The sequence below is a fragment of the Hypomesus nipponensis genome, chromosome 5 (genome assembly GCF_054491055.1).
Source record: "Hypomesus nipponensis isolate SF chromosome 5, ASM5449105v1, whole genome shotgun sequence".
In the NCBI taxonomy this organism is placed as follows: Eukaryota; Metazoa; Chordata; class Actinopteri; order Osmeriformes; family Osmeridae; genus Hypomesus; species Hypomesus nipponensis.
Window position 1 is genome coordinate 4,927,165 of NC_140365.1, and position 24,073 is coordinate 4,951,237.

At 45.9% G+C, this 24,073-nt stretch overlaps 2 protein-coding genes across 3 annotated transcripts; one reads left to right on the forward strand and one right to left on the reverse strand.

The window, feature by feature from the left end:
* Window positions 1-430: 430 nt before the first annotated feature.
* Window positions 431-20,236, reverse strand: lrch2 (leucine-rich repeats and calponin homology (CH) domain containing 2). Of its 2 annotated transcripts, XM_084697485.1 has the most exons (22): window positions 19,983-20,232; window positions 10,058-10,202; window positions 9,494-9,620; window positions 9,162-9,267; window positions 8,872-9,008; window positions 8,501-8,637; window positions 8,320-8,407; window positions 8,055-8,151; window positions 7,859-7,959; window positions 7,700-7,767; window positions 7,260-7,364; window positions 6,638-6,706; window positions 6,287-6,349; window positions 5,589-5,637; window positions 5,395-5,433; window positions 4,981-5,118; window positions 4,069-4,119; window positions 3,879-3,942; window positions 2,815-2,927; window positions 1,137-1,274; window positions 738-815; window positions 431-599 (listed from the first exon to the last, which is right to left on the reverse strand). In XM_084697485.1, the coding sequence occupies exons 1-22, from the start codon at window positions 20,215-20,217 to the stop codon at window positions 480-482; spliced, it is 2,268 nt and encodes a 755-aa protein (XP_084553611.1). In that variant the 5' UTR covers window positions 20,218-20,232; the 3' UTR covers window positions 431-479. The 2 variants fall into 2 exon arrangements, with proteins under 2 accessions (XP_084553611.1, XP_084553612.1); XM_084697486.1 differs by lacking the exon at window positions 6,638-6,706 and having other exon boundaries at window positions 19,983-20,236.
* Window positions 20,237-20,744: 508 nt separating this feature from the next.
* Window positions 20,745-23,959, forward strand: LOC146287998 (UAP56-interacting factor). The gene is made up of 9 exons (XM_084697494.1): window positions 20,745-21,081; window positions 21,682-21,840; window positions 21,956-22,086; window positions 22,289-22,374; window positions 22,540-22,630; window positions 23,004-23,056; window positions 23,149-23,223; window positions 23,326-23,431; window positions 23,599-23,959. Exons 1-9 carry the CDS (start codon window positions 20,952-20,954, stop codon window positions 23,728-23,730), a joined length of 963 nt encoding a protein of 320 aa, XP_084553620.1. The 5' UTR covers window positions 20,745-20,951; the 3' UTR covers window positions 23,731-23,959.
* The last annotated feature ends 114 nt before the right edge of the window (window positions 23,960-24,073 follow it).

A 24,073-nucleotide genomic window follows, 5' to 3' on the forward strand; every position in this document is an offset into this window, starting at 1 on the left:
TTAAACAGTTTTCACTTCACTATGGCAGTCTGAAACACAGAGGGTTGGGAGTCTTGTCAGGTCAGATTTGGCTACTCCAGTCTCAACAGTCTCTGGGAAATAGCCAGGGCAACTGGTCTTCCTCTAGGTTCCCCCTGTCGTCTGACCTTTGACCCGACTCGGTTCATCACCTCTCACAAGGTCATTGTGCCTTGTGCAGGTCACACTGGTCATACAGTCACACATATTCTCTACACACGTACAGTATGGCCCCCCAATGAGATACAAGCTAAGAATCTGATGGAGGAGAGGCAGGAGCCAGCTGACATCATATAAGAGAGCGAGGGCCTCCCCTCTCGTGGCTCCGTCAGCTGGTAGCGGGCTCCTATCCCTTGGCCTTGGGGGCCGTCACCCGTTTGGGTTCCCTGGTCCCCAGTGGTGAGGTCTGTCATGTGAGGGGGGTGGTGGGCTGGGGGGTGGAGGCAGGGCCCAGCCTGGTGCTAAACAGCAGAGAGCTGAGTGGGCTTGGAAGCAGGCAGCTCCAGCAGGGCCTGAACAGTCATTCCTACCTTCACAAGACCACGCTCCTCCAGAATGTGATGGGGCAGACACAGCTTGTCCTGACGGATGACGCAGACAGACAGAAACACACAAGCACACGCAAGATCAATGTTTTTTACCTGGAAGCCCCTTGAAGTTTACTCGGGGTAAAAATTGTTGTCACGGTGTGTGAAAAAGTTTGAAGATAGTGTGTCTACCTGCGGAACGCCCAGCTTTTTGCAGGCATCAAGAAAGTTCTCCACATTCCTACGACACTTTGCCATGCTGAGCTTTGGCTGAGAAATAGGACACATGATTTACTTTGGAGTCCTCTCTGCAGAGGCATGTTTGGATTTAATTGCTTTGAGAGCTATAAAGGGCAGAATATTTCTGTACAGTACCTGTCAAAAGTTTGAGAGACACATGCATGTTCCTATTTTATATGCAACAAACTAGGTCATTTCATGGTATGAAGATTTAATTTGACTAAAATGGAAAAATAATGCCACAAAAAGCCTAATTTTCATCAAACTGCCACCTTAGGCAAAGTGTGTAGAGCACAGGTTAAATGCCCTTGACCTATCATGTGTTGCCACTACCTAAAAGGGAGGGCTTACCACTGCAGGTGAGGGCACATGGATGCTGGCTACAGATCTGGGACGTATGTGATTGGCTAGATGGCACAGAACAACGCCGTCCATCAAGGCCGCCCCCACATCGTCAGGCAGCAGAACCTTCAGTCTGGACTCAAGGTTCTAAACAGAAACCACACCCTCACGTTAGTCATGCCTGAGTGCACATTGCTGTGAATCCCTGGAACATCCACGCCACAGATGACACATGACCAGAGTGACGTGTGAAGTGTGATGACTGAGAGAGGTGTGTAAGTGTGCGCAGAAGGAGAAGACATTGGTGGAGGGAGTGGAAGAACCAGTGGACCTGGAATTAAAGTACAAGTTTTGGGAATCATGTCTACAACTGAATCTATGTGATTATGTCAACAGCCAAGTGGTCATGCTTCTTATGACAGTCCCAACAGCTTGCCTTGCTCATTGACTTTGAGCAGCCATATGACCTTAAACACATTTGTACTGCTTTAAGCCTTGTTGATGACCTATGACAAATAGGCATTTGGTTAATGGATTAAACTCATGTCAGATCTTGTTCATGAGCCCCACATATCGCTAAGAATACTACATGGCTAAACATGTTAAAAGTGAAAATGACACGACGTAAAATCCATTATTGACATTAGTCTCTTTTCCATAGCTTAACATGTCTTGATGTGCCCTGTTGTTTTCCCCTTTAGTGCTCTAAGAACTCTTTGTCTCTATCTGCTCATGTGAAAGTATAAAAGGCCCTTACAGATGCTGTAAAGTCTGCCTGCAGTGTTGTCCTTTATCTTAGTATGGTAATGTAAAGAGTCTGTCTGCTAGTGGGCCTGCAGTGTTGTACTTTATCTCAGTATGGTAATGTACAGAGTCTGTCTGCTAGTGGGCCTGCAGTGTTGTCCTTTATCTTAGTATGGTAATGTAAAGAGTCTGTCTGCTAGTGGGCCTGCAGTGTTGTACTTTATCTCAGTATGGTAATGTACAGAGTCTGTCTGCTAGTGGGCCTGCAGTGTTGTCCTTTATCTCAGTATGGTAATGTACAGAGTTTGTCTGCTAGTGGGCCTGCAGTGTTGTCCTCTCAGTATGGTAATGTACAGAGTCTGTCTGCTAGTGGGCCTGCAGTGTGTTGTCGCTGAGAGCCTCATTTACTAACATTGCGACGGCAGCTTAATCTGCGCCTTTGCCCAACCGCAAATAGCGCACGGTGTATTTCTGCATTTTGCGTGGTATTTATCAAATCAGATCCTCTTCGGCTAATCAGCGCCTTACTTCGCCCTTTTTTGTTAATCAGCGCGCCGGGAAAAAAAAGACGGGAGAAATCGCCTGCATGTTACTGCCACCATGGGTGATTCAAGGAAAAGAAAAAGAAGGTTCAGCCAACAGGAGATGGAAATATTGGTTCACGAAGTTACAGCTAACATTAACATGTTACAAGGAAGAAATACACCTCTCCTTCCATCTCTTTGCAGCACACACCCATTTTCCCTTATACCCTCCCAGCAGCAGTAATCTGCGTTTTTACAAAGTGCGCTGCCTTTGTAAATATGCCTTTGTAAATATTTATGTCTTTACCTGCTATTTTACGCCTGAAATGGGCGCAATCCTGTTAGTAAATGAGGCAGAGTGTCCTTTTATGCTTGTGTGTTTGTGTTTGGTTTGTCCCGTGTTTTTTGAGCCTTCCGACCTGCCGTAAGATGCCAATTTGCTCCATCTCCTCTCTCAGGTGCTCCATCTTCCTCCGCATGGTGAAACTGGGGTCTGTGGAGGTTAACTCCTGGCGGCTGCTCCTGCTAAACGCTGTTGGGCAGACAGAACAGTCCGGAATCACCAGCAGACGTGACACAACACAGAGGACCCTCACAGAGACACACGGCTCGGCCTGCTAGGGACGTCGCTGTACAGAGCCTGTCAGGAGCTCCAGCCTCTTTCCCAGGAACAACCAGGGAGAGGTCAAGTGTGAAAAAAACATGAACTCTCAGGTTAGGGCTTCCACAGAACTCCTACTAATCACAGCCGTAGAATACTAACAATGGACATCCTGTACTCCCTGAAAAGTGCCCCTCAGTGCTCTACAGTACCACCATAAACAACCTAATCTTTGCATGTGAACATCCTCTACCATGAACCACAGTTTTATTAAGACAGCACTTAAGTAACCTGCCCTGGCTTTTGAAACTATTTGTTTACATTCGAATCCCTAGGAACTCTACTCCACCTCTTTCCATGTGAGGTTAAATCAGCATTCTTATTGATTTAGTCACTGGACCGTACGTCTCTAGAATGGTAACGTGAAAAAGAGAGAAACAGTAATTGATTTGTGTTTGTATCTGATTTCACGTAAAACATGGTGAGTAACATAAAAAAAACAACACAAGTTAAAAGTTGTCACATCAATTAACCTCACGTATCAGCTGTAAGTCAATTTATAGTTCCTAATATTTGCCTACAAGATTGGGTGGAAGAAAAGGTGTTTACCCTTTTCTAAAGAAGTAATGGGTTTCTTAGGTTAAATGCTGATAAGGTTCTCTAAAATGGATAACAGGATATCATACCATTCTCACAAATCATATTATCATCCCAAACCGCCAGAGGCCAGTCAGAGGCCAGGACACTGCAAGCCCTCACACCTCCCTCCTTCAACCAAAACAATCCCAACTTGAGGCGGGACCATGTTTTCCACAGAATTTCTGGGTAAAAGTCTAAGACAATAATATTGAACACAACATTGGACATTTCTGAATAACTCACCTGATCTAGGCTTTAAACCAAATACGGTCAGGGTTGTGCTGAATTCAGAGCTGCGCATTCCCTCCTGAAAATAAAACAGGATTGTAGCTGCATGTTCAAAAAACATTCACAGTATTGTGTAAGGTACAGCCTGGTTCACGTACAACCGAGGTGGATTTTTTGGTGTTATTGTTTACACTGCCTGTCTTACCTCACACTCATCATTACCACTTGAATTCCTCCGGGTACTCTGGCACTTGTACTGGGGAAGAGAACATTCTAATTCAGTGTTTACGTTACCTTGGACGTATACTTATTTATTTTCCTTTCAGGGAGTCAAATATACAGAACAATTGATAAGGATCACTCCTGAGAAAATATCCCCTCGGGGTAGAGAGGACGGAGTCCCAAACTAAAGGCATGTGGCAACTCAAGCAGTTTCGTCACCATAAATCTCCCAAATCTCTATATCTGTGGCAACTTTGGCAACCACAAATATCAACTTGCTTCAGTTTCATTGAAGACTGCAGGACAGACATTTGTGTGAGTCATTGGTCAGAAAAATATTACAGTAGTGTCTTAGCGTCCACAGCAAATCCAAGAATGATACATTTCTGGTGTTCACAGCACACTGAGGTCAACTGTTTCTTAAAATTACACTTGACCTGATGCAAAACCTTAGCAGAATTCAACACTAATGGGTGTTAAATTCATAAAAGAAATCCTCAGTAAAACATTCACACAATGTCCAGTGATAGGTGAAATTGTGAAATGTTGAGGCTCTGGTGCAAATGACCGTGGTGCAGTTGAAGATGTTCAACTGTTGGCTGTTATGGGAGTTCCAGATTTGATTTGAGTCATGACATGAAATCAGTTATTTCATAGTTGAATGATAATGTGTCTTTGTCTTTCAAGATCAGAAACTGAAATTGGATCATGTTTCACTGTATGTTCAGGATTTGCTGTACACCATCCAGAAGGGAACAATGGTTTAGTGTCTGTGAAGAGCCAGCATGGTATTTAACTACAGGTGTAACCACTATTATCTATTAAATCGGAACAAGAGTGTGAACCAAAATTTAAGTAGCGATTCAGACGAGGAAGAGAGTGAAAGGGCCTGTACCTTTAGATAATCTTTTCTAAGGTATTTGTTCCTCCTACGCTCCTCGTTCTGGTTGAGGACGGGCGGTAGCTCTGGCCACTTGGCCTCTGTTTCTGACTCCGATTTGAGGCTGCCATCGAAAGAACAGGACGATGATGGCTGCAGAGACATCCAGAAGAAGGTCAACATGCTTGAACGTGCCGTCAGGCTAGATAACATCAGCTAAACAAACGTCCCTGGTTTATTTAATGTTAAGCCCCAACTTTATTGGGAATAAGATTATTGCTCACTTCCCATGCTGATGTACCTCACATAGCGATATTCTGAACAAATGTGTCCTTTTCATTAGAAAATATCAAACAAATAAATGTGATCTCGTTCAAGAACTTAAATGATAAGCGTGAGAAGGACCAATGCAAGGGTGAAATGGATGACCTCAGAGAAAGGTGTGTCGTCGTCAGTAAGGTCAGGATCCTTTCCAAAGAACATGGAGAGAGAATAAAATGAAAACTGAAACATGACATGGTTGATGAATTGCTGCTGATAAAGCAACCAAATGAAAGAGATGACTCATACCAAAATAGCAATAGTGAAGAAGCATGACATGTTCAGTCTAGTGGATCACTAACCTGGCCACCTAGAACTGATGCTCCACTGCTGCCTTCATCCAAAGAAGCACTGGAAGATGAACCAGATATCAACACCTACAGACAACTCATCAACTGTCGGAATCCAGAATCTGAAACTCTGGAGCGGTTTAAAGCAGCTAAATGTGTTCAGACAGTGGTCAAGAACCTATGATGGCGCACTAGAGGACAGCAAACCCCTTCTGGACCACAAATTCTGGAAAGTCCACTTCTAAAGGGGAGATGAAATGTGTAAAGGCCCCCGTCACACCGTAACATTCTGGTCAACGTTCTCTGAACGTTCTAATCGTTCAATTTCCAGCGTTCTAGGGCGAGGTGGACACATCTGGCGTGTGACTAACGTGGAACTGACGCATGAAGAGCGTGTAACAGCGACCAAGTCAGACACCACTAAAAACTATTAGCACTTTTGGGCATGTTCAAAACTTTTTTTTTTTGACCAGCGTTCTCTGCCGATCACCACCGATTACCGACGTTAGCGTCACCAGCGTCCACACAACGCTCTTCTGGCGCTATACCAGCGACCATGGACGATTACCAACGTTTCCTCTGACGTCATAGAACGTTGACCAAAACGTTAAGGTGTGATGGGGCCTTAACATCCATTAAGTGACTTGGCAGGTTGTGCTGTGGATGGGTACCCACAGCTTGAGCGTGCGGCAGTGAGGCTGAATGCTTACCTGCGAGTGGCCTGGGATTGAGATCTCTGTTTACTGCTGGAACTTCCTGAGTGACTGAGGAACCTGTGGAGGAACAGGAGGTCACATGCAGGCTTAGTCACACGGCCCGGCAGAACCCCTAAACGCCGCCACCGGCTCTCTGCTCTCTAAGGAGGCACAAGACTTGTTCACGTTCTAAACAGGCGCTAGACACTCACACACAAAAACAAAGAAAACACGCCGTCTCAGTATGGGAAGGGAACATTTTAATTCCTGACTTTAACCGGCTACAAAAACTGGAACCCTCTCTCTTCACCATGCACTCTGCTTCTCTCGCAGTCTCACTGACACACAGTCTCACTCTTGCTCTACCTGTGTGCTCGTCCAGTTACCCTTCTCCGGTGAATAAGACTCTCTGCTCTACATATTAAGGAGCGGCGTCTACCAGTCAGTCATCAGGTGTGCACCAGTCAGGTCCAGGGAGGAGGCGGGTGGGGGTGGGGCAGGAGATGGATGAGGCAGGAAGGGAGCAGGAACAGGGAGGAAGTAGGTAAAGAGCACAGGGACAGCAGGTGAGAGGTTAGCGCGGGGAGGAAAAAGAGGTAACATGATATCGGAGGGAGGGAAGCAATTCGGGTGAATGAGCCAGTGCTTTTGTTTAGGGATGACAGCACAACATGATCATACATTTCTACTAGTTCTGTTCCTGAGAACACCTGTTCTCTGTCAGAGAATACCTATTATTCCATTACCCTGTCAAGCTTTCTGGGTGGCTCTGAGCAGGAAGACAAATCCACCCCATCCCTCCTTGTCCTCTGATATCAGATAGGAAGGAGGCGGAGGAGATGGGTGGATACTGATCTTAGCCACAATGAGGACATTGAGATATGAGGGCAGGGGAGATATGCAGCAGTGTAAAGATATGAAATGAGGCAGGGCGGAGCAGCTGGGTGTGTTTGTGTGTCTGTGGTCGTGTCTGTGGACAGTCTCCCACCTGTTCTGTTGCTCCTGCTGGAGAAGCTGCACAGCGATCTTCCTCAAGTCCAGCACCTCCTTCAGCTCATCCTCCTCCTCCTCGGCCAACTGTTCCTTATCAGAGCTGGGAGCCCCAGAAAGACAGGACAGAAAGACGATGAGAAAACACCTGCTAACGTCTGGACCACTGTTTCACACTGTGGACTAGAATTTAACAAAGCATTATCATGACTCATGTGGCGGCTATCTAATGTCTGAGCTAGCGTCAGACCTGGTCTGGAATGATACCATGTCTTATCTCAGCCACTGATCTGTCTGTTTTCTTCTGTAGTCTGCAGATATCAGATCGAGAAAATCTGATATCATTATGTTCTTTCACTCACTGAACAAAAATAATGACAAGAATGATGACTGAAGATGATGTTTACAAAGTAGTGTCTGTCGTCTAACATTTCTTACCCAGACTCCTCCTTCCAGCTCTCCTTATCTTTGCTTTGGTGTGACTTATTAAGGACTTTCTCCAATTCCTGAAACACATGGAAAATGTATAGCCACGGAACATAGAGGCAGTGAACTCTGTGTACTGGTGTTCTAGTGCAGAAATGGGATGTAGTGGACCTTTATGCAAGTGACATAAGGGCTGCTCTGCTGCATGTCTCCCTCTGACAGACCAGCATCTTCATCTGGGTTGGGCTCTATGAAGTCATAGGGGTCTTGATCTAAGGGAACAATACTAAGTTTACTGTCATGCTCCATAAACCATTCTTATCTGGGGACAGACGGGATGCCTGTCTGCTGTCTTGGCATGAAATACCTTTGCAGGAGTCCATCTTGGAGAGGAGGGACAGGGCGTCGGCGCGGGCCGTCTCCGACAGCTGAGAGTGCAGGCTAATAGTGTCGTCGTCCGAGGGCTGAAGAGAGGAAGAGAGGATGAGGGGCGGGGATGAGGAAGGGGAAGAGCTGAAGGGGGGAGCTGTTAGGTTCTCCAGAGGGAAGTCTTGAGGTTCTGTTTTCACGTTAGGACGCTACAGCCGAGCGATGAGCTCAGACGAGTCGGGAGAGAGAAAGTGACCTCTGACCTCTGTCGTAGAAAGCCTCTTGTCCCCGTTGTCACTGCCTATACCAGAGTCAGGGCCGTGGTTCTTGCTGGGGTAGAAGTCCTCCATGCTGCATTGAAAAACCAATCGTGACAGTGGGCGGTACATATGCAGGATCCTATTGATGTGATTGGCTGCGATGCACTGAGAAGGGGGCATGTACCTGTCTGTGAGTGGTTGGGGGAGGCATCCCCGTTTGCCTCCCAGGGAGGGGAGGTCCAGGGAGTCAGGTTTCTTATCCATCCTGCACGCCTGGATGTTCAGGTACTTGAATATGTGCACCTTTCCTTTAAGGCAGATCTAAAATATACAAATAATTGTAAATTGTCAAATAAATATGTCTCTGTGTGTATTGAGACATACAGTAAATAAATAAAAGAATAATTAAATACATGAATACACATCCAAAGGGAATAAAAGTCACCACTAGATGGCGCCGTAACATAATTATCAAAGTCTCAGCTAGGGGGACATGTTGAGCATTTCTGTATTTAATAGTCATCCTCACACAGACACACACACACACATACACACCTGTGCAGGTGGAGACTGCATAGGGTTGTTGTCCAAGACTATGTGCAGCAGCTGCCTGAGTTTCCTGTAGACTGGAGGGATCTCTGTGATCTTGTTGCAGGAGAAGTCCAGTCTGATGAGGGGCAGGTCAGCCAGCTCTGGATAGAGAAAGATGGAGATGGTAAAATACCCATAGCTCACTCTGTCTCCACAGAGAATTTACTGGAGGGAGACATTCTCATGAACAAGGTCATGGAGAACCAGGTAGAATCATGTGACAGGTGGGGCCCAGGAACCAGGTGGAGTCTGACCCTCAGGCAGCATCTGAAGGCAGTTCCTCCTGATGTTGAGTTCCCTTAAGGCATGAAGCCTCCCCACCTGAGGGGGCAGCACCTGGATCTCATTACAGCTGATGTCCTACAGGGAGAGACATAGCATAGTCTTACATAGACAAACACACACAGGTCCACACATCCATTCACACACCCACAGACCCAGACAAACAGACCCATGCACACATCCACAGACAGACAGACAGACAGACATAGACAGACAGACAGGCAGACAGGCAGACAGGCCCATTCACACACCCACAAAGAGAGACAGACAAACACACAGACACTCTCATACAAACCATGCGTACCAGTTCCATCAGCTCTTTGGCCTTTCCAATCTCCTCTGGGATTGACACAAGCTTGTTGTTGCTTACAACCAGCACTTTGAGGGGGAGGCTGAACAGATACTTTGGCAATGTTGAGAGAAGGTTCCGGCTATGGAAAGACAAAATACAGGTAGGCCAACCAACATTAGTATGACAGGACACTGTCGGGCCTCGAAGGTCAGTCTCTGTGTGTTCAGGTACACAGTGTGGGTGGAATATCAATGATTCAACAACTCAGAATTCAGAACTCTTGACCATGTGTGAGAGAAGACCAGCTCTATTTGATATGCAAACAGTATCAATGCGGCAAGACTATTGTTGTTTATGTGACAGTGTTTTGTCTGTGTCTACGCATGTTGGCTTGTTTCAAGGCCCGTTTTGGTGTGTGAAAGAGGAAATGCTTCTGCAAGTTCATGTTTGTGAATTCACTGAAAGAGGAACCCTGTAATGACTCATGGGACGGCAGTAAATCTGGACCTGACCCCTGGTCTGGGGAATCAGGCCTCCAGTGGAGCCTCCGACAGGGATCACACGACCGCCACTCACCTGATGTTGAGATACGTCAGCATCTGCAGGTTGATGATGGCTTCTGGGATGCATTTGATGCAGTTGTGGTAGAGGTTGAGGGATTCCAGGGGGGAGAACATACACACCTCTGGAGGGACGTCGGTCAGACGGTTCTTGGACAGATCTGAGGGCCGGAAGGAGCGTCAAAACACAGCGTCACTGGTCTGACCTGGGGTTTACTTTGAGGACATGTGGAAGCCTGCTCCATCACGAGCAGACACCGCAGTCCGACCGTATTCTGAGAGTGCAACTATAGCTGCTGTGAATTACATTTAGTCACTTAGCAGACGCTCTTATCCAGAGCGACTTACAGTGAGTACAGGGACATTCCCCACGAGGCAAAGAGGGTGAAGTGCCTTCCCCAAGGACACAACGTCCTTTGGCACGGCGGGGAATCAATCCGGCACCCTTCTGATTACAAGCCCAACTCCCTCACCACTCAGCCATCTGACTCCCCGGTTGAGTCAGATAGGACTGATGTGGGAGGGTGGATTGATTCCAGGAAGTCTCGATTGGTCGATATGTCTAAATGACTGATCAATGAGAACAAGGGCTCTTTCTCAAAGTCAGGTCTGCTGTTATGGCATGTTGTCTTGTTAGTTCTGTCACTCACACGACTACAGTCTTGTTGCTTGGGTCGGATGAATCCATGCAACATCCATCCTCAAAGTGTTTCTGGTATCGATCGAACCAACATGAGTGCTCTGGCACAAGCTCTGTCTGTCTGCATAACAGGTTTGGTGTTGACACATTCTCCACCTGGCATTCGATATCATACAGAAACATCTTCTTGTTTGGGCTGTCCTTGAAGGCAGTGCACTAAGCTGCTCATTCGATTCCAGGAGAGCTCTAATTTCATGGCTTGTGAATCAGAACATGAATTATGAACACGCTGTCCTGCTCCAGACAGAACCCTTGTGAGGCAGGAGGACCAATGTGTGATGTGATGTGACAGCCAGTCAAGCACACTCTATCACTCCCATAAAGCCCCTCAAGTCCTGCTGACAGATGCTCCTGCCAGCCAATCAGGCGCCGTATGGAGGGGGCGGGCCTCCACACCTCAGAGAGACACCTCAGTTCATTCATAAATTGGACTGACACACACAACTAGCAACACTGCGTTCACAAGCTGTACATCACACTACACTATTCTGATGTCAGACTGGGTATGATAACCTACAGGGATGTCAGGAGATTCTCCCAGTCGTGTTTGTAGCTCTGTGTGCTTCAGGCAGCTGATCTCAGACCAGCCTGTGCGTGAAGGAGAACGTGGAGCTGCAGAGCTTCATGAAGGATTCTGTAAAGGCACTGCCGATGCCATGGCAACAGCACGGGTCCAGGAGGGAGCGGCGAGTGAATGCGTCGCGAGAGACGTCTCTGGCTCTGGGTGTTTCGGTTGGCCTCGGGAGCGAGCCTGCGTCTCTTCCCGGCTCGTCTTGGAGTGTATGCATGCAGAGGAGAGTACTGGTGCTGACCTCACTGGAAATTATATTGAAAGTTCCTCAAACGGACAGACAGTTGGTTCCTAATCTGCCCTCTGGCTGTGTGTATGTGTGTGTCTAGGGGGGGTTTAGTAAGCAGTAGGAGTGCAGTTTATGTGTCAACACAGCTGACAGTTTCCTGGTTTCCAGGTGCCCATCCTTATATTCTAAAACAAGGTCATTGAGAGACTATAAGTATCACATCAAACAAATTCACTGTCTTTTGCGTGCATTTGTTAAAACCCGAATCAGCTCAATTTCAGCTTCAGTTCCCCTGCGAGGAGAGAACCGTTTCTCCCTTCCTGGTTTTTGGGGACATACCAGCTGAGCACATGAGAACGAGTCTTCCCTGAGGCTACCATCTTTTCAGATGCAGCGTGGCAGAGACGCATCATCAAAGGCACTGAGGGAACGCTACCAACATCAATGATAGTCAGACACCTCCCCCCCCCCCCCCTCTCTCTCTCTCTCTCTCTCTCTCTCTCTCTCTCTTTGTCTGTCTGTCTGTCTGTTTCTCTCTCTCTCTCTCTCTCTCTCTCTTTCTCTCTCTCTCTCTCTCTCTCTCTCTCTCTCTTTCTCTGTGTCTCTCTCCGTGGAACACAGTGAGCCTAATCACACAGATCCCAGTGTTTCGTCTCACAAAGAAGACAAGCTAGTCTGGGCAGAGATGACAGAGACATCTTACAGTAAGCCTTTGACCGAAGTTTGACTCACCTGAAAGGGGGACATTTGTACATTTACGGAAAATATTTTGTAGAGGTAGGCATGTTGTTTGGAATAAATACGTGTTGATCCACAGGGTAGTTTGTGTACACACTGCTAGCTCGCTGTGTGCAGAACACCAACGGAGAGTTATCAGACTCATATTCTGACTAGAATTATGAGTATGACAACGTCAGCCTAGTGGACAGTACCACAGGCAGCAGTTAATCGCCCGAATTATGTGTAGTTATCCATTCCACAACACGAGGATTAGTGATGGCCACATTTGTAATCCCTGCTTCTCACCAGCCAATCAGCAACCTCCACTTTCTGTCTTCAAGAAAACCTGGGCTACCCATAAAATATTCAGATGCCAGACCATTCAGTAAAGTCCACACAGAACTGGCATGCAGGAGAGAGGTAGAGCGAGAGAGGTAGAGAGAGAGAGGTAGAGAGAGAGAGGTAGAGAGAGAGAGACAGAGAGAGAGAGAGAGGGATGGAGAGATGCAGATAGAGATGAGCTCAGGCATGCATTTGGAGGCTGGCCTAGATTTGGGTCCATCTGGAGCAGGGAAAATGGAGCCAGCATCCCCACCACGTCACAACAGGAACAGAGAAGGAAGGGGTGTCCCAACCTCAGACTACATTACCCACATGTCTGCTCTCAGTACCCCTTCCTGTAAACTGCATGCTTACATTTCCATGAATTTCCTCCCCAGCTCCAACAGGATCATTTCTCTGCAGAGAGGAGCCCCTACTCCACCCATCCAATCAACTGAAAGGATTAAATCAGAGCTCGTCCTCAGCTTGGTGGTGACATAACAGCAACCAATCAGCATGTTCTCCAATCTATCTGCAGGGACAGTGATGGGAAGTTTCTGTGACAGGGACATCTCTGTCAGACAAAACCAAACAGGAAGTTGATTTACATGTCAGCTCAAGTGGACAACTGTATCCTCCGGCTTGGCAGGCTCCATCACAAAGACTAGAAAGGTAATACACCTTGGCAGACACACACAGACACGCACACACAGACACACACACACAGACACAGATGCACACACGGTTCACATGTGCGACCCTGTCTAACTGTTAATGTGCTTGTAGCGAAATCCCATTAGTGTGTAATTTCACAGCTTATCAGGTGGAGGGTTAGGGTTGGTGATGATGGGGACTAAGAGTCTCAGCTGCTAACCAAAAGGAGAATAACCCCCCACCCCCCCCTCAGACACCTCCTGCGCCCCCCAAACGACCCCCCAGGGACCATCTCTCTCTGCCACGGCCAAAATGGGGAGAGGAGAAAGGAGAGGGGGAGAGACAGAGCCGTAGAGAGAGTGTTGTGGACTCAATATGAGACATACTGTTCTAGCTTGCATCCTGTGCTTCAGTAGTTTGTATGAAACTACTACAAGAGTGAGAGAGAGAGAGAGAGACAGAGAGGGAGAGAGAGAGAGAGAGAGAGAGAGAGAGAGAGAGTAAGAGACCCAGTGAGGAGGAGAGGTGGTGGAGTAGATGGCGTGTCACACCATATTGCTCCCACTCATGAGCCGCCCCCCTGAATTTAGCGTGTATCATATATACACCTCCCCTGAGGCAGGTCTGCAAATGGAGCCATGCTAGGCTGCCTCAGATACACCCCTGTTGGGCTAAGTAGAGGAGGGAGACGGGGCTTTGTTTGGGACCAGTGGACCCAAGAGAGGAGGTAACCTCACCATTATATTTTCCATTCCCACCCTTCCTTAATTTGAGGTGTCAGTCCCTGTGAACAAAACTATCTTGACCAAGGTGAGAGGCTGCCCTCAAATGGCGTTGTGACCTTGTAGCCTAATCTCATCCGCGTTGGAAGATGCTAGGACAGTACACACTACGACACGCGCGTCTAAGACAAGTACGTTTGGCGGGGACATACATTTCCTCTGAAGACAAAACCAACCGCGTACGCGAGAGGGATTCACAGTGACAGGTCGACTTACATTTACATTTAGTCATTTAGCAGACGCTCTTATCCAGAGCGACTTACAGTAAGTACAGGGACATTCCCCCCGAGGCAAGTAGGGTGAAGTGCCTTGCCCAAGGACACAACTTCATTTGGCACAGCGGGGAATCGATCCAGCAACCTTCTGATTACTAGCCCGACTCCCTCACCGCTCAGCCATCTGACTCCATTCAGATGACTGACTTCATTCCTGTATTCACGTTTCACACACGCCCGAGACCAAACGGAGATGGCCTCAGCGCTGCGGTGGTGTCTCTGCTGAGGCGGGCGGCGGTGCAGCAGCCGGCGCTAATCACAGACTGACAGAGCAGCTAGGAGCCCACGTGAGGAGCAGCACAACCCCTGATCAACACACAGGGCTTTCAATGACTATGTACGGACATACATGCACAAACACGCGTGTGTTCACACAGACACGCACCCTCACATCCAGGCACACAGGACAGCCACATACCTCAGTCCTGTCATCAAGCACTCCAAATGTTAACACAAACTCCAAAATAGTGTCAATTAAACAATTAAGCTCCGTAATCATTGTCTTAATTGGAAACCACCTCACGGCCAACAGGAAAGCGCCCTGTGGGAAGTAAATTAGATTCAGCAGTACGCTAGCAAAAATATCTTCCTTTCACTTTCAATCATTTGCCTTTTATTTTCTGTATCGCTCCCTCAAAACACAAAAAGAGAGTCAGATTCACGCCAAATGATTCTTCCCAAACACAAAGACCAACCAACAAGCAGACACCTTAATGAGAAACTTCAAAGCACCCAGTCCAAATTCAGCATCCTGTGAAAAGAAATGGTGCCAGTTCTGTGCTGAGTGATCTAGCGTTAGAACATCAATCATTCATACTCAAGGCATACCACATGATTGAGCCCTGGATTCCTTTTCTGGCATGACCCATCAAAATACACTTTTAACCCCCTGGTTCCTGTGATGTCAGAACATAAGGAAGCGGAGGCTTAACACACGTGTGTGTGTGTGTTGTGTTGTGTGTGTAGCTCTTGATCTCTTGACAGGGCTTTGTTCATTCCCATGATACAGACTCACAGGAGCCCTGCTCCAGAACGCTGATCACAACCCAAACAGCAGCATGTGGATGACAACACCCAGACATTTAGCTGCGTACAGAGACCAAGAGAAAGACAAACACTGCCAGGGAGAAGAACTCAAGGGAAAACCCACGAGGACCATAGAGGCCCAAAAACTCTCTCTCCAGGATGTGGACCCCAATGTTGCGGCGCTGCCTCCCATCTGCGTATGAAGCACAGCCCCTGCAGGGCTGAACAAAGGCCAGACCACTGCTGAGACTCCCGTTGGTTGATGGAAGAGGGATGGGAGAGGGTTTTTTTTTTTCTTCTGTGGGGCTGTCCACCTCCATCTGCATCCCCATCCTGGCCCCTGACCAAGCCCCATCTGTGGCAGGGCCAGGCTGCCGGCCGAAGCAGGCAGAGCAGGGCTACAGCTCGTTAGTTCATGTCCACAGCTAGCACCAGCAGGACAGGGTCTGCGTGGACGACTGGCTACTCAACACAGCTCCACCCTGCAGCCTCCTTCTCTTCCATGTTCACACCCAAGCTCACAGTTCAACTGTAGACGTTAACAGGGAAAGTCTGACAATGCTCAGGGGAGTCAGTTGGCTGAGCGGTAAGGGAATCGGGCTAGTAATCTGAAGGTCGCCAGTTCGATTCCCGGCCGAGCCAAATGATGTTGTGTCCTTGGGCAAGGCACTTCACCCTACTTACCTCGAGGGAATGTACTTACTGTAAGTCGCTCTGGATAAGAGCGTCTGCTAAATGACTAAAATAAATGTTAATTACAAGGCTAAGTGTGGTGATGGGGTTGATCTGGCTTACCAGCCATTTAAATGTAACTGATCATTAATTAATAAAGCTTTAAATGTGTGTTTAGTTTGAGGCACGGTGTCGGGAGTGTATAGGAGGTATCCCTGTCTGCCAGAGGGGCAATATCCTTCAGGTCCAGTGGCTTCTTAATTCCTGGCTCTACCAAGGGTATTGAAGCGTAGGGTGCACGCTTTGGAGCAAAATGGCTGCCATTAATCACCAGGCCACAGCAATGAGCTTGTGGTGGATGGTATGACACGCACAGACTCTTCCTGCTCTTCCCAGTTTTATTCTTAGCTTTCAATTTCTCTTCCAATGTCACATTGTCAAAGAGCACAGGCCTTATGTGGCTGGCTCCAACTAAGTGCATCACCTCAGTGTGCATGCTTAGCAGCCGGACAAAAGAGATCATGTATGTCAGGTGATATCAAAAAGATGGTTGGGGCTCCTGGTCTAATCTGATAAGTATCTTCGCAGAGCTGGTTGCTGATAGACACGCGACACGCACACATACAAGCACACACACGCGCACACACACACACCCTCTGCAGTGTTTACAACAGAGGTAACGCTCAGAATTAAGCCCATACTTAGCCATGTTCCCCACAGATAATCATATTCCTTTGGCCCGAGATAAAGAACCCTAATCGAATCATGTCAGAGAAAGAATTCTCATCAGTCTATAGGAGCTCCGGACAACACAGGATCAACTTCCTGATTTCACTGGCAGGTATGGTGCTAACATGTCCAAGCATGCTGGAGAATAGCTGCAAGCCCAGAAGACAACTGGGAGCTTTGATGAGCAGTTCACTCACTCATGACACTCATTCAAGACCAACGCACCCGAGGGAGGAAAGGTTACATGACTGAAGAACCAGGAAACCTCCCCAAAGCCCTGCATGGTTCCTGGCCCAGGGGAGTGTTTACGGTGCACACTTCTCACCTTTGATGGCCAGGCATTTCCTCAACCATTGTCTGTCCGACTAAAGGGTGGAATTTGGGAGGGTGGTAAGATGATAGGGAGGGTGAGGGAGCCTAGGTTGGAATTCTGCTCTCAGAGGGTGAACAGGAGTTTTCTTGTTAGCAGCAGTGGGTGCTACTTCCCTTGGGCCAGGGTTGAGGCATATAGCTGCACCCTAGCCTCTTGGTTTCAACATCTGGGCCAGTTGAGACCATGGTCCCCCTCTCTCCAAGGTCAGGGCATCAGCTTACAACTCTCACACATTCCCATGGGAAAACAAACTGACTGCCGACAAACTGTCAACAGCCTACAGCAAACTGACGCCACTGTGTGAGCTTGCCTTTCTCTCTCTTTGTGTCCGTCTTTTGTAAACAGCACACACACAAAGACACACAAGCTGTGTCCCCTGTTCACATAGCAGCTGGGTGAAACTTTAACGGTCGTTCCATGATATATTTAAGAAGAAAGTCCAATGAACAAATGGGAGTTTTGTGATGAAACACTTTGAACACCTCCAACTAAAAGTACGAGGAATTGTTCCTCGTAAAGTCATATTAACCAAGTACTGGTGAGACATGAAACACACATTGTGGCTGCTACACTGATTGTATTCAACAGTAAAAGAACTCCATCTCCAAGATGCAGGGTTCTGAATGGGAGAGTCAGAGTTAGTTAGTTTGTCTAAATAAACAGATTAGATTGTGATGGAGTATTCACTGCAGTTCTCTATTAGAGAAATAATGTGCATTTAAAAATAAAAGGTGATACTTCTTTGTGGATAAGTGGATATTTTGTCACATGTCCCCACATGTGCACCTGCAGTATGCAGACACACTTGAGGTATTTTTCAGGTAATGATGTCATGCAATGCCACATGACATTCCAGCATTCTGGTACTCCAGCAGGCAATTAACCCTTTGTGCTGTCAAATGTGGAAACTCTTGTCTTTGATGTAGCCCAGTTAATGCACGCCTGCACGAGGCACGCACAGGCTGATGTCACCCTAACATCCTGTCTTGACTGATTCTCTTGTTACTCTGAACTCTTGATACTCTGTATGATTCATATACATCATAGACCGCTGTTATACTTTACCAGTGACATAGGTGTTTTAACACATAAGCAGTGTAGGCTGATACTATCTTCCACTGTATATTTCAGGCCAGTCATATTGTTTAGACGACTGACTCTGTGACTGTTTCTGTGGCCACAAACAAAAGCGCACATCCTATCGCTTTAAAAATAGACACACAAGCAGCTTGTTACTTCAGCTTGATAGGAAATACCATGTATAATTCAACTAAAGCCCTTCAAAGTAAGCTTGAATAAATCAACGTCGCTGATGCAGTTGAGTAGGCTATGTCATTCATTTAGGGATGTAAGGTAGTGTACTGGTAATTTTACAATGTCATTCAAAGGATGTCAGTCATAATGTAGGTTAGTTCTTCCAAAGGTCTCATGCAATCAGATGCTTTTGTTATTTCTGTACACAGCAAGGAACTATCTTAGACAAAACTACTGATTTTGCCATTTCCCCTAAAAACCGAATGAATCACAACAAGCATATTACTTCTCTATAGCATTTCCAGAGCTTTTTCCACCAATCTAAAGAACCCTACCAGACCAAGGCACAAATCTAAATATACATTGTTACTTCAGTTTCTTGTTGCTTCGAATGGTAGACGCCTTGGATTCACTAAGCAACACAAACTAGTTTGTCAATGTGAGTGAGTGTGGTGTTGGGGGCTGGGCTATAGATGGAAAAGAAACTGTGTGGTTTAAGTATTTAGCAGATAAACACAAACCCAATCAATTTGAACACTTTAAATCGGTTGTTCCTTGTTTTTTGTTCCCTTATAAACTGGTAAAATAATGCCTAAGAAGTCTCCTGAAATGACATGCAAAATGTACACACATAGAAATGCTTTATTCTAAAATAGGATTAATGATGGAATCAAAATGCTCCTGATGGAATCGATGCCAGCCCATCTTAGCACATAGATCACTGAGCTTCTCAACATCACACGTGTGTAGCCTACAATCAAGAGAAAAACCTCGAGACACTGCGGTGAACAGTCAGCATGTCTAGCTTATAGTGTAGGTCTCGCCTAATAATCTCTATGAGAAAATCACCCAAACACCTTTCTTTATCATTTGGAGATGTGTGCGATAGACATGGTCGCAGAATTCTAATCAATCACTACATTTACAACTGCATATCCAGAGGAATAAAAAACGTGTATTCCTAATGAAAGAATATGATCTTAAACCAATATTAAAGAAATGGATCCGATATAGGCACATATTTCCTGTGGCAGGCAGCGAGGCACGCGCCCCCGTACTGTAGGTTAGACTGAGAAGACTCCTTTTGTCTTGGGCTGTCGGGTACAAAACTGCATCTGAGTGAGCATCATGCTCCCTGAAACTGAAACGTAAAATTATTTTGGCCAAAGATAAATAAGTCGTTGGCTACAGTAGCCTATATCCCATTTGTGATATACCCTGGTGCGCATCAGCTAGTTATCGCTATCAGAAATGTAGGTTAGTGTACAACGGCTCATTCGCATTGGCTTGGGTGCGCCCGTTTCATTCATGCATATGGTCTCAACAGGGGGGCGATTGAGAGGAGGCGACCAAAACAAGCAGACAGTTGTAATCTAGGTTTGCCGCTGCATTCCAAGCACCCTTTTACATTGAGAGACATTACGTGGAATTCCGCACATTGTTCATTGTGGAAACGTGTTGTTAACCTTGTGTATACTCACATGCCACCCAAGTGTTGCGTAAAACACAAATTTAATATGCATAAGGTTATGCAATTGCGAGCAAATTTGGTAATTTCGTTTCATGCACAATAAGGTCTTACTGGCTATTTTATTAAACCAACAGAGGTTACGAGTGCAAGCAATAGAGACCCACCTGCTTGTGTCGTATCGGTAAGATCATAGCTCATTCCAGGATACTCTCTCAGCTTCCTCCCACTTAGATTCAACATCCCGGAGCACACGGCATCCTCCAGAGCACGGTCTAAACTACGGGCCGTCAGGAGCTGGTGCTGATGCTGGTTGATACCCGGGTTCCATTGAGGTCCATTTGGATAATGATGGCTTTGAAGAGCCGTTACTGCTCCCACACCTCCGTGACTCGACGCCATTTTCGTAAGAGAAATTATTCTTACAATAATAACAGCGACAGTTTCTCCGCCCATGCGCATAAGGCAAAGCCACACTCCAGGGACGTTAGGGGAAGGGCTTCTCTTGAGAGGGCGTGGGTGTAGGGGGACGATTTAACGAGGTACGCCTATTCTATTTCTTATCAATGAGAATAGGTTGTTCACGACAGTGAGATTGCACACAGTATCCTCAACCGAAAATGGTAGTCACGTTCTTGGGGAGCCTCTCTGCAGTCTAATTCAACGTGTTATGTAGGGTTATTCGGTCCCTATAGGTCAAATGGAGGAGTGTAGCTACAGTTGCTTGTAGAGACTAAAAAGGCTATGGTTGTCCCAAACCGTAGCTCTGCCTGCCATCAAAGGATGTAATCACAATCATGACTGTGTGTTTGTCTTTCATGCCAACAGTCCTTTCAAGCACGCTATTTAGTCTACAGTGAGGCCCTTGATAGCGGCTACTGTTAGAGCACAGGCTATTTTTGGTTCTGTCATGCAGTTGGTCGCATACATAACGTTGAAGGGTTGGGTTGCTCTGGATATTGTTGCAGTGGAAGTAAGGTGAAGAAACTCGGTAAAAGAAAAAACTGCAGGCTACCTCGATCATTCTAAATTAGAAGGATACAAGTGCCTTCAACTAAATTGCGATTAGAAAAGACTGTCCCAACAAAGCTGACAGTCTGTTCAAGGTCTAATAACTGCGTTTAACACTTAAAATAATGGACGACTCTTCCACCGCCACCCCAACTACAGACAACCCACCAAACAGCGACCACCAGGATAACCCGGACCCGGAGCCCATGGAGTCGCTGGAGTCTCGCAACTCGGATAAAATAGACTTGTCATTGGGTTAGCGCCTGATTGGTGCATGTTTACCTTTGTTCAGATAATGTTCTTATCAACGACTCAAATTTATGTTAAGTTGCACGTCAGAGTCGTCTCGCCATTAATTGTCTATGTTTAGTGTTCAATTCTCAGCTGTTAAGTGGTTCTATATGGCCACAGTATAACCACTGGTGCTAAACTCAAATGTATTTGCCAATTAGCTTTAATATGTGACATTATCATTAAGTTTAAATCATTCTTCGTCACATGTGAGTTTCATAGTATGTTGATGTTTTCTTCATACAGTTGTTTGAATTGATAAAAGAGTATAATGACTTTTCCTTGGCATATGCCTACAAGGGTTCTTGCTACCATATCCATCAGTGTAAAAAAAACACATAGCTCAGTGCTCTTTTGTGAGATGCAGTCTAAGCCCACTATTCAAATCCATTATGTTGACATGTCTCTGGGGATTTTGTAATGCATAGAGAAACTGAAATGCACCGTTAACTTGCCCCTCATTAGCTCACCTTTCACATAATGGATTCAGGCTCTCATATGACATGAAAAGGCCTATGATTCAGAGTCTGAGGGCCTCACATGTCCGTTACCCTTTATTGCCAGATGACATCATCAAACTGAACAGGAAAGAGCAGAGAGTAAACAGGGCTGCCAGCAAGGCCCGAAACCAACGCGCCTCAAACAAGCACAACGTCCTGAGGAAACTAGACAACACAGGACGCCAGCAAAGATTCCCTATCAGACAAGGCCAAAGCCAGCAAGGTATCACCACATCTGTTTCATTTGCCTTTGTATGGTGATGCTATTAATCATTATTTATTACCTTGTCACTCTGGGAAAAAATATGATTTTCTATACAATATGGCCTTGTTTTAAGGCGCCTACAGATCAAAGTACATGGGACCCTCCCCTCGCTGGTTTTACAAAGTAAAGCCATTCAACATTAAAAAGGCTGCCATTGGAGCTAAAGGAGTGAGTCCTTTAAACAGGCATCCTATGAACACAAAGGTATGTTCATGTCAAATTACTGTACTCTCATGTTCAGGAACCAACAGAAACCTTCTCTCGGAATATATTTCCAGAACTGCCACGTCAACTGCAAGAAGTGATTGAGAGATTTTATCAAATTGACCAAAATGTATAGTGGACATATTTTGATTCAGAAAAAAATGGTTCCTTAGATGAAACTATTCTATTTCTACCCTCTAAGGCTACGGTTCAAGTCGGACAACGCAAACCTTTATTCAAGGGAGTGTTTTATCAACGAAACAGAAGTCTTACAGCAGCAAAGAGAAGGTTCAGCGTGCCTTGCTTTGATTGATATGTGATTTTGTTAATTGTCCACAGAGTGATTTCGTATCATATAGTCATCGATCTTGCCTTTGCCATGCATTCTAAAAATGCATTTTAAAATGGTACTGTAACTTTTTTTCTGTGTTGTGGTTTTGGGTTTGGTGTCAGGCCTGCTCCTGCACCCAGAGAGCAGGGACACCCTCCATTCCAGCGAAAACAGAGACGAGGAAGTGCCCGGCCGTTTGTGCTCAACAGAGAGGTACTTACATTTACATTTAGTCATTTAGCAGACATTCTTATCCAGAGTGACTTACAGTAAGTACAGGGACATTCCCCCCGAGGCAAGTAGGGTGAAGTGCCTTGCCTACAACGTCATTTTGCAAAGCCAGGAATCGAACCGGCAAACTTCGGATTAAAAGCTCAATTTCCTAACCACTCAGCCATCTGACCCCCCCTACTTACTGTTGTTCCAACATGTCAACCTACCTCAAGCATTTCCCAGTAAAAGTCGTAGCATTTCAACTCCCCACAAGGATTTTTTGTTGTGCTTTAGCCCCTAAATTGAATAATATTTAAGATTTTGTATTGATTTAATGCTGAACAACTCTAATTAAACCCCCTCTTTCATTTAGTTCTCTACCGTGCAAGCCAGTGAGAAAATGGAAAGGTACCAAAGAGCTAGGAGGTGAGATGCTATACTCTATTAGCCTTGCTTTGCTTGTCGTGTATTTTTTAGTCCCTATACTGAATTTATCACCGTCATACTTTTCTGGGCAGTTGGCGAAAAGCGCCCTCTACTGGCTGTACCTTAACAGTGTCCCTTCCAAACGCTAAAGCCAGCCCAGAGCCTGGGTGAGTACATATTTTATTTAGAGCCTATTACACAGTAACTAAGATTTGTAATTTCTTTTTTGCGGTAATTTAGACCAATAATGTGTGTTTAATTTTTCTCAGCACCAAGGCCAAGCAGACGATGGACCGTTCTATTTCTACAGGGGGTGAAACTTCCTCTCCCAAAGGCATTCCCCTTAGATTTAACCTGAAGGCCACAATCAATCAGGTAGGACACCATTAGGTTAGAAAATATGCCTAAATTAATTGGTTTTACATCTATTATCTGTTATAAAGGAACACAGTATTTTAACAGTCATTTAGATGAATTCTGTGAGCGATTCGTGTTCACGAAAGGAACTAAACTTGCAAGTGTATCTGTTTCATGGGTTCCAGACAGGGGTGACTCTCAACGACCGCTTCACTGGTATGAGGAACCTTCCACCCCCAGGACAGGGTGTCCAGAGAGGGGGCAGCAGGGGAAGAGGAAGAGGCCGGGGACTTGGACGAACTGTGGTCTTACAGTGACCCTTTGCTGAACATAACTGTACATTATGCTGTGGGCTGTTTAAAAATATGTTATTTTGAAGTTATTCAGTGTACGGTTTTTATTTAATCATGATTTTCCAGATTTATACTGCGTAAGAGTGGTCTTACATGGCAAGCAGGTTGATTTAATTGGAGACTTTTTATTGTTGTGTTTTTAGGCACTGTGCAATTGACATATTTAAACTCAAAATAAATTGAATGGTTTTGAGTGCTCTAAATTATTATGTTATGATGATAATAAACTGATTAATGTAGGCTTTTTAAATTGTAAATTGTGGACACAGACAGTAACAGCTGTATAGAAGTAAAAGTGGCTTTCACT

Bases quoted from the DNA above. Each gene is read 5' to 3' on its own strand.
- LOC146287998 (XM_084697494.1), top strand. From the start codon at position 20,952: ATGGACGACTCTTCCACCGCCACCCCAACTACAGACAACCCACCAAAC. The intron at 23,224-23,325 runs GTGAGTACATAT...AATTTTTCTCAG, and splicing joins AAAGCCAGCCCAGAGCCTGG to CACCAAGGCCAAGCAGACGA. The intron at 23,432-23,598 runs GTAGGACACCAT...CATGGGTTCCAG, and splicing joins TGAAGGCCACAATCAATCAG to ACAGGGGTGACTCTCAACGA.
- lrch2 (XM_084697485.1), bottom strand. From the start codon at position 20,217: ATGGCGTCGAGTCACGGAGGTGTGGGAGCAGTAACGGCTCTTCAAAGC. The intron at 9,268-9,493 runs GTACGCATGGTT...CTCTCCCTGTAG, and splicing joins CCAAAGAGCTGATGGAACTG to GACATCAGCTGTAATGAGAT. The intron at 7,768-7,858 runs GTCCACTACATC...CATGTGTTTCAG, and splicing joins CTTATGTCACTTGCATAAAG to GAATTGGAGAAAGTCCTTAA.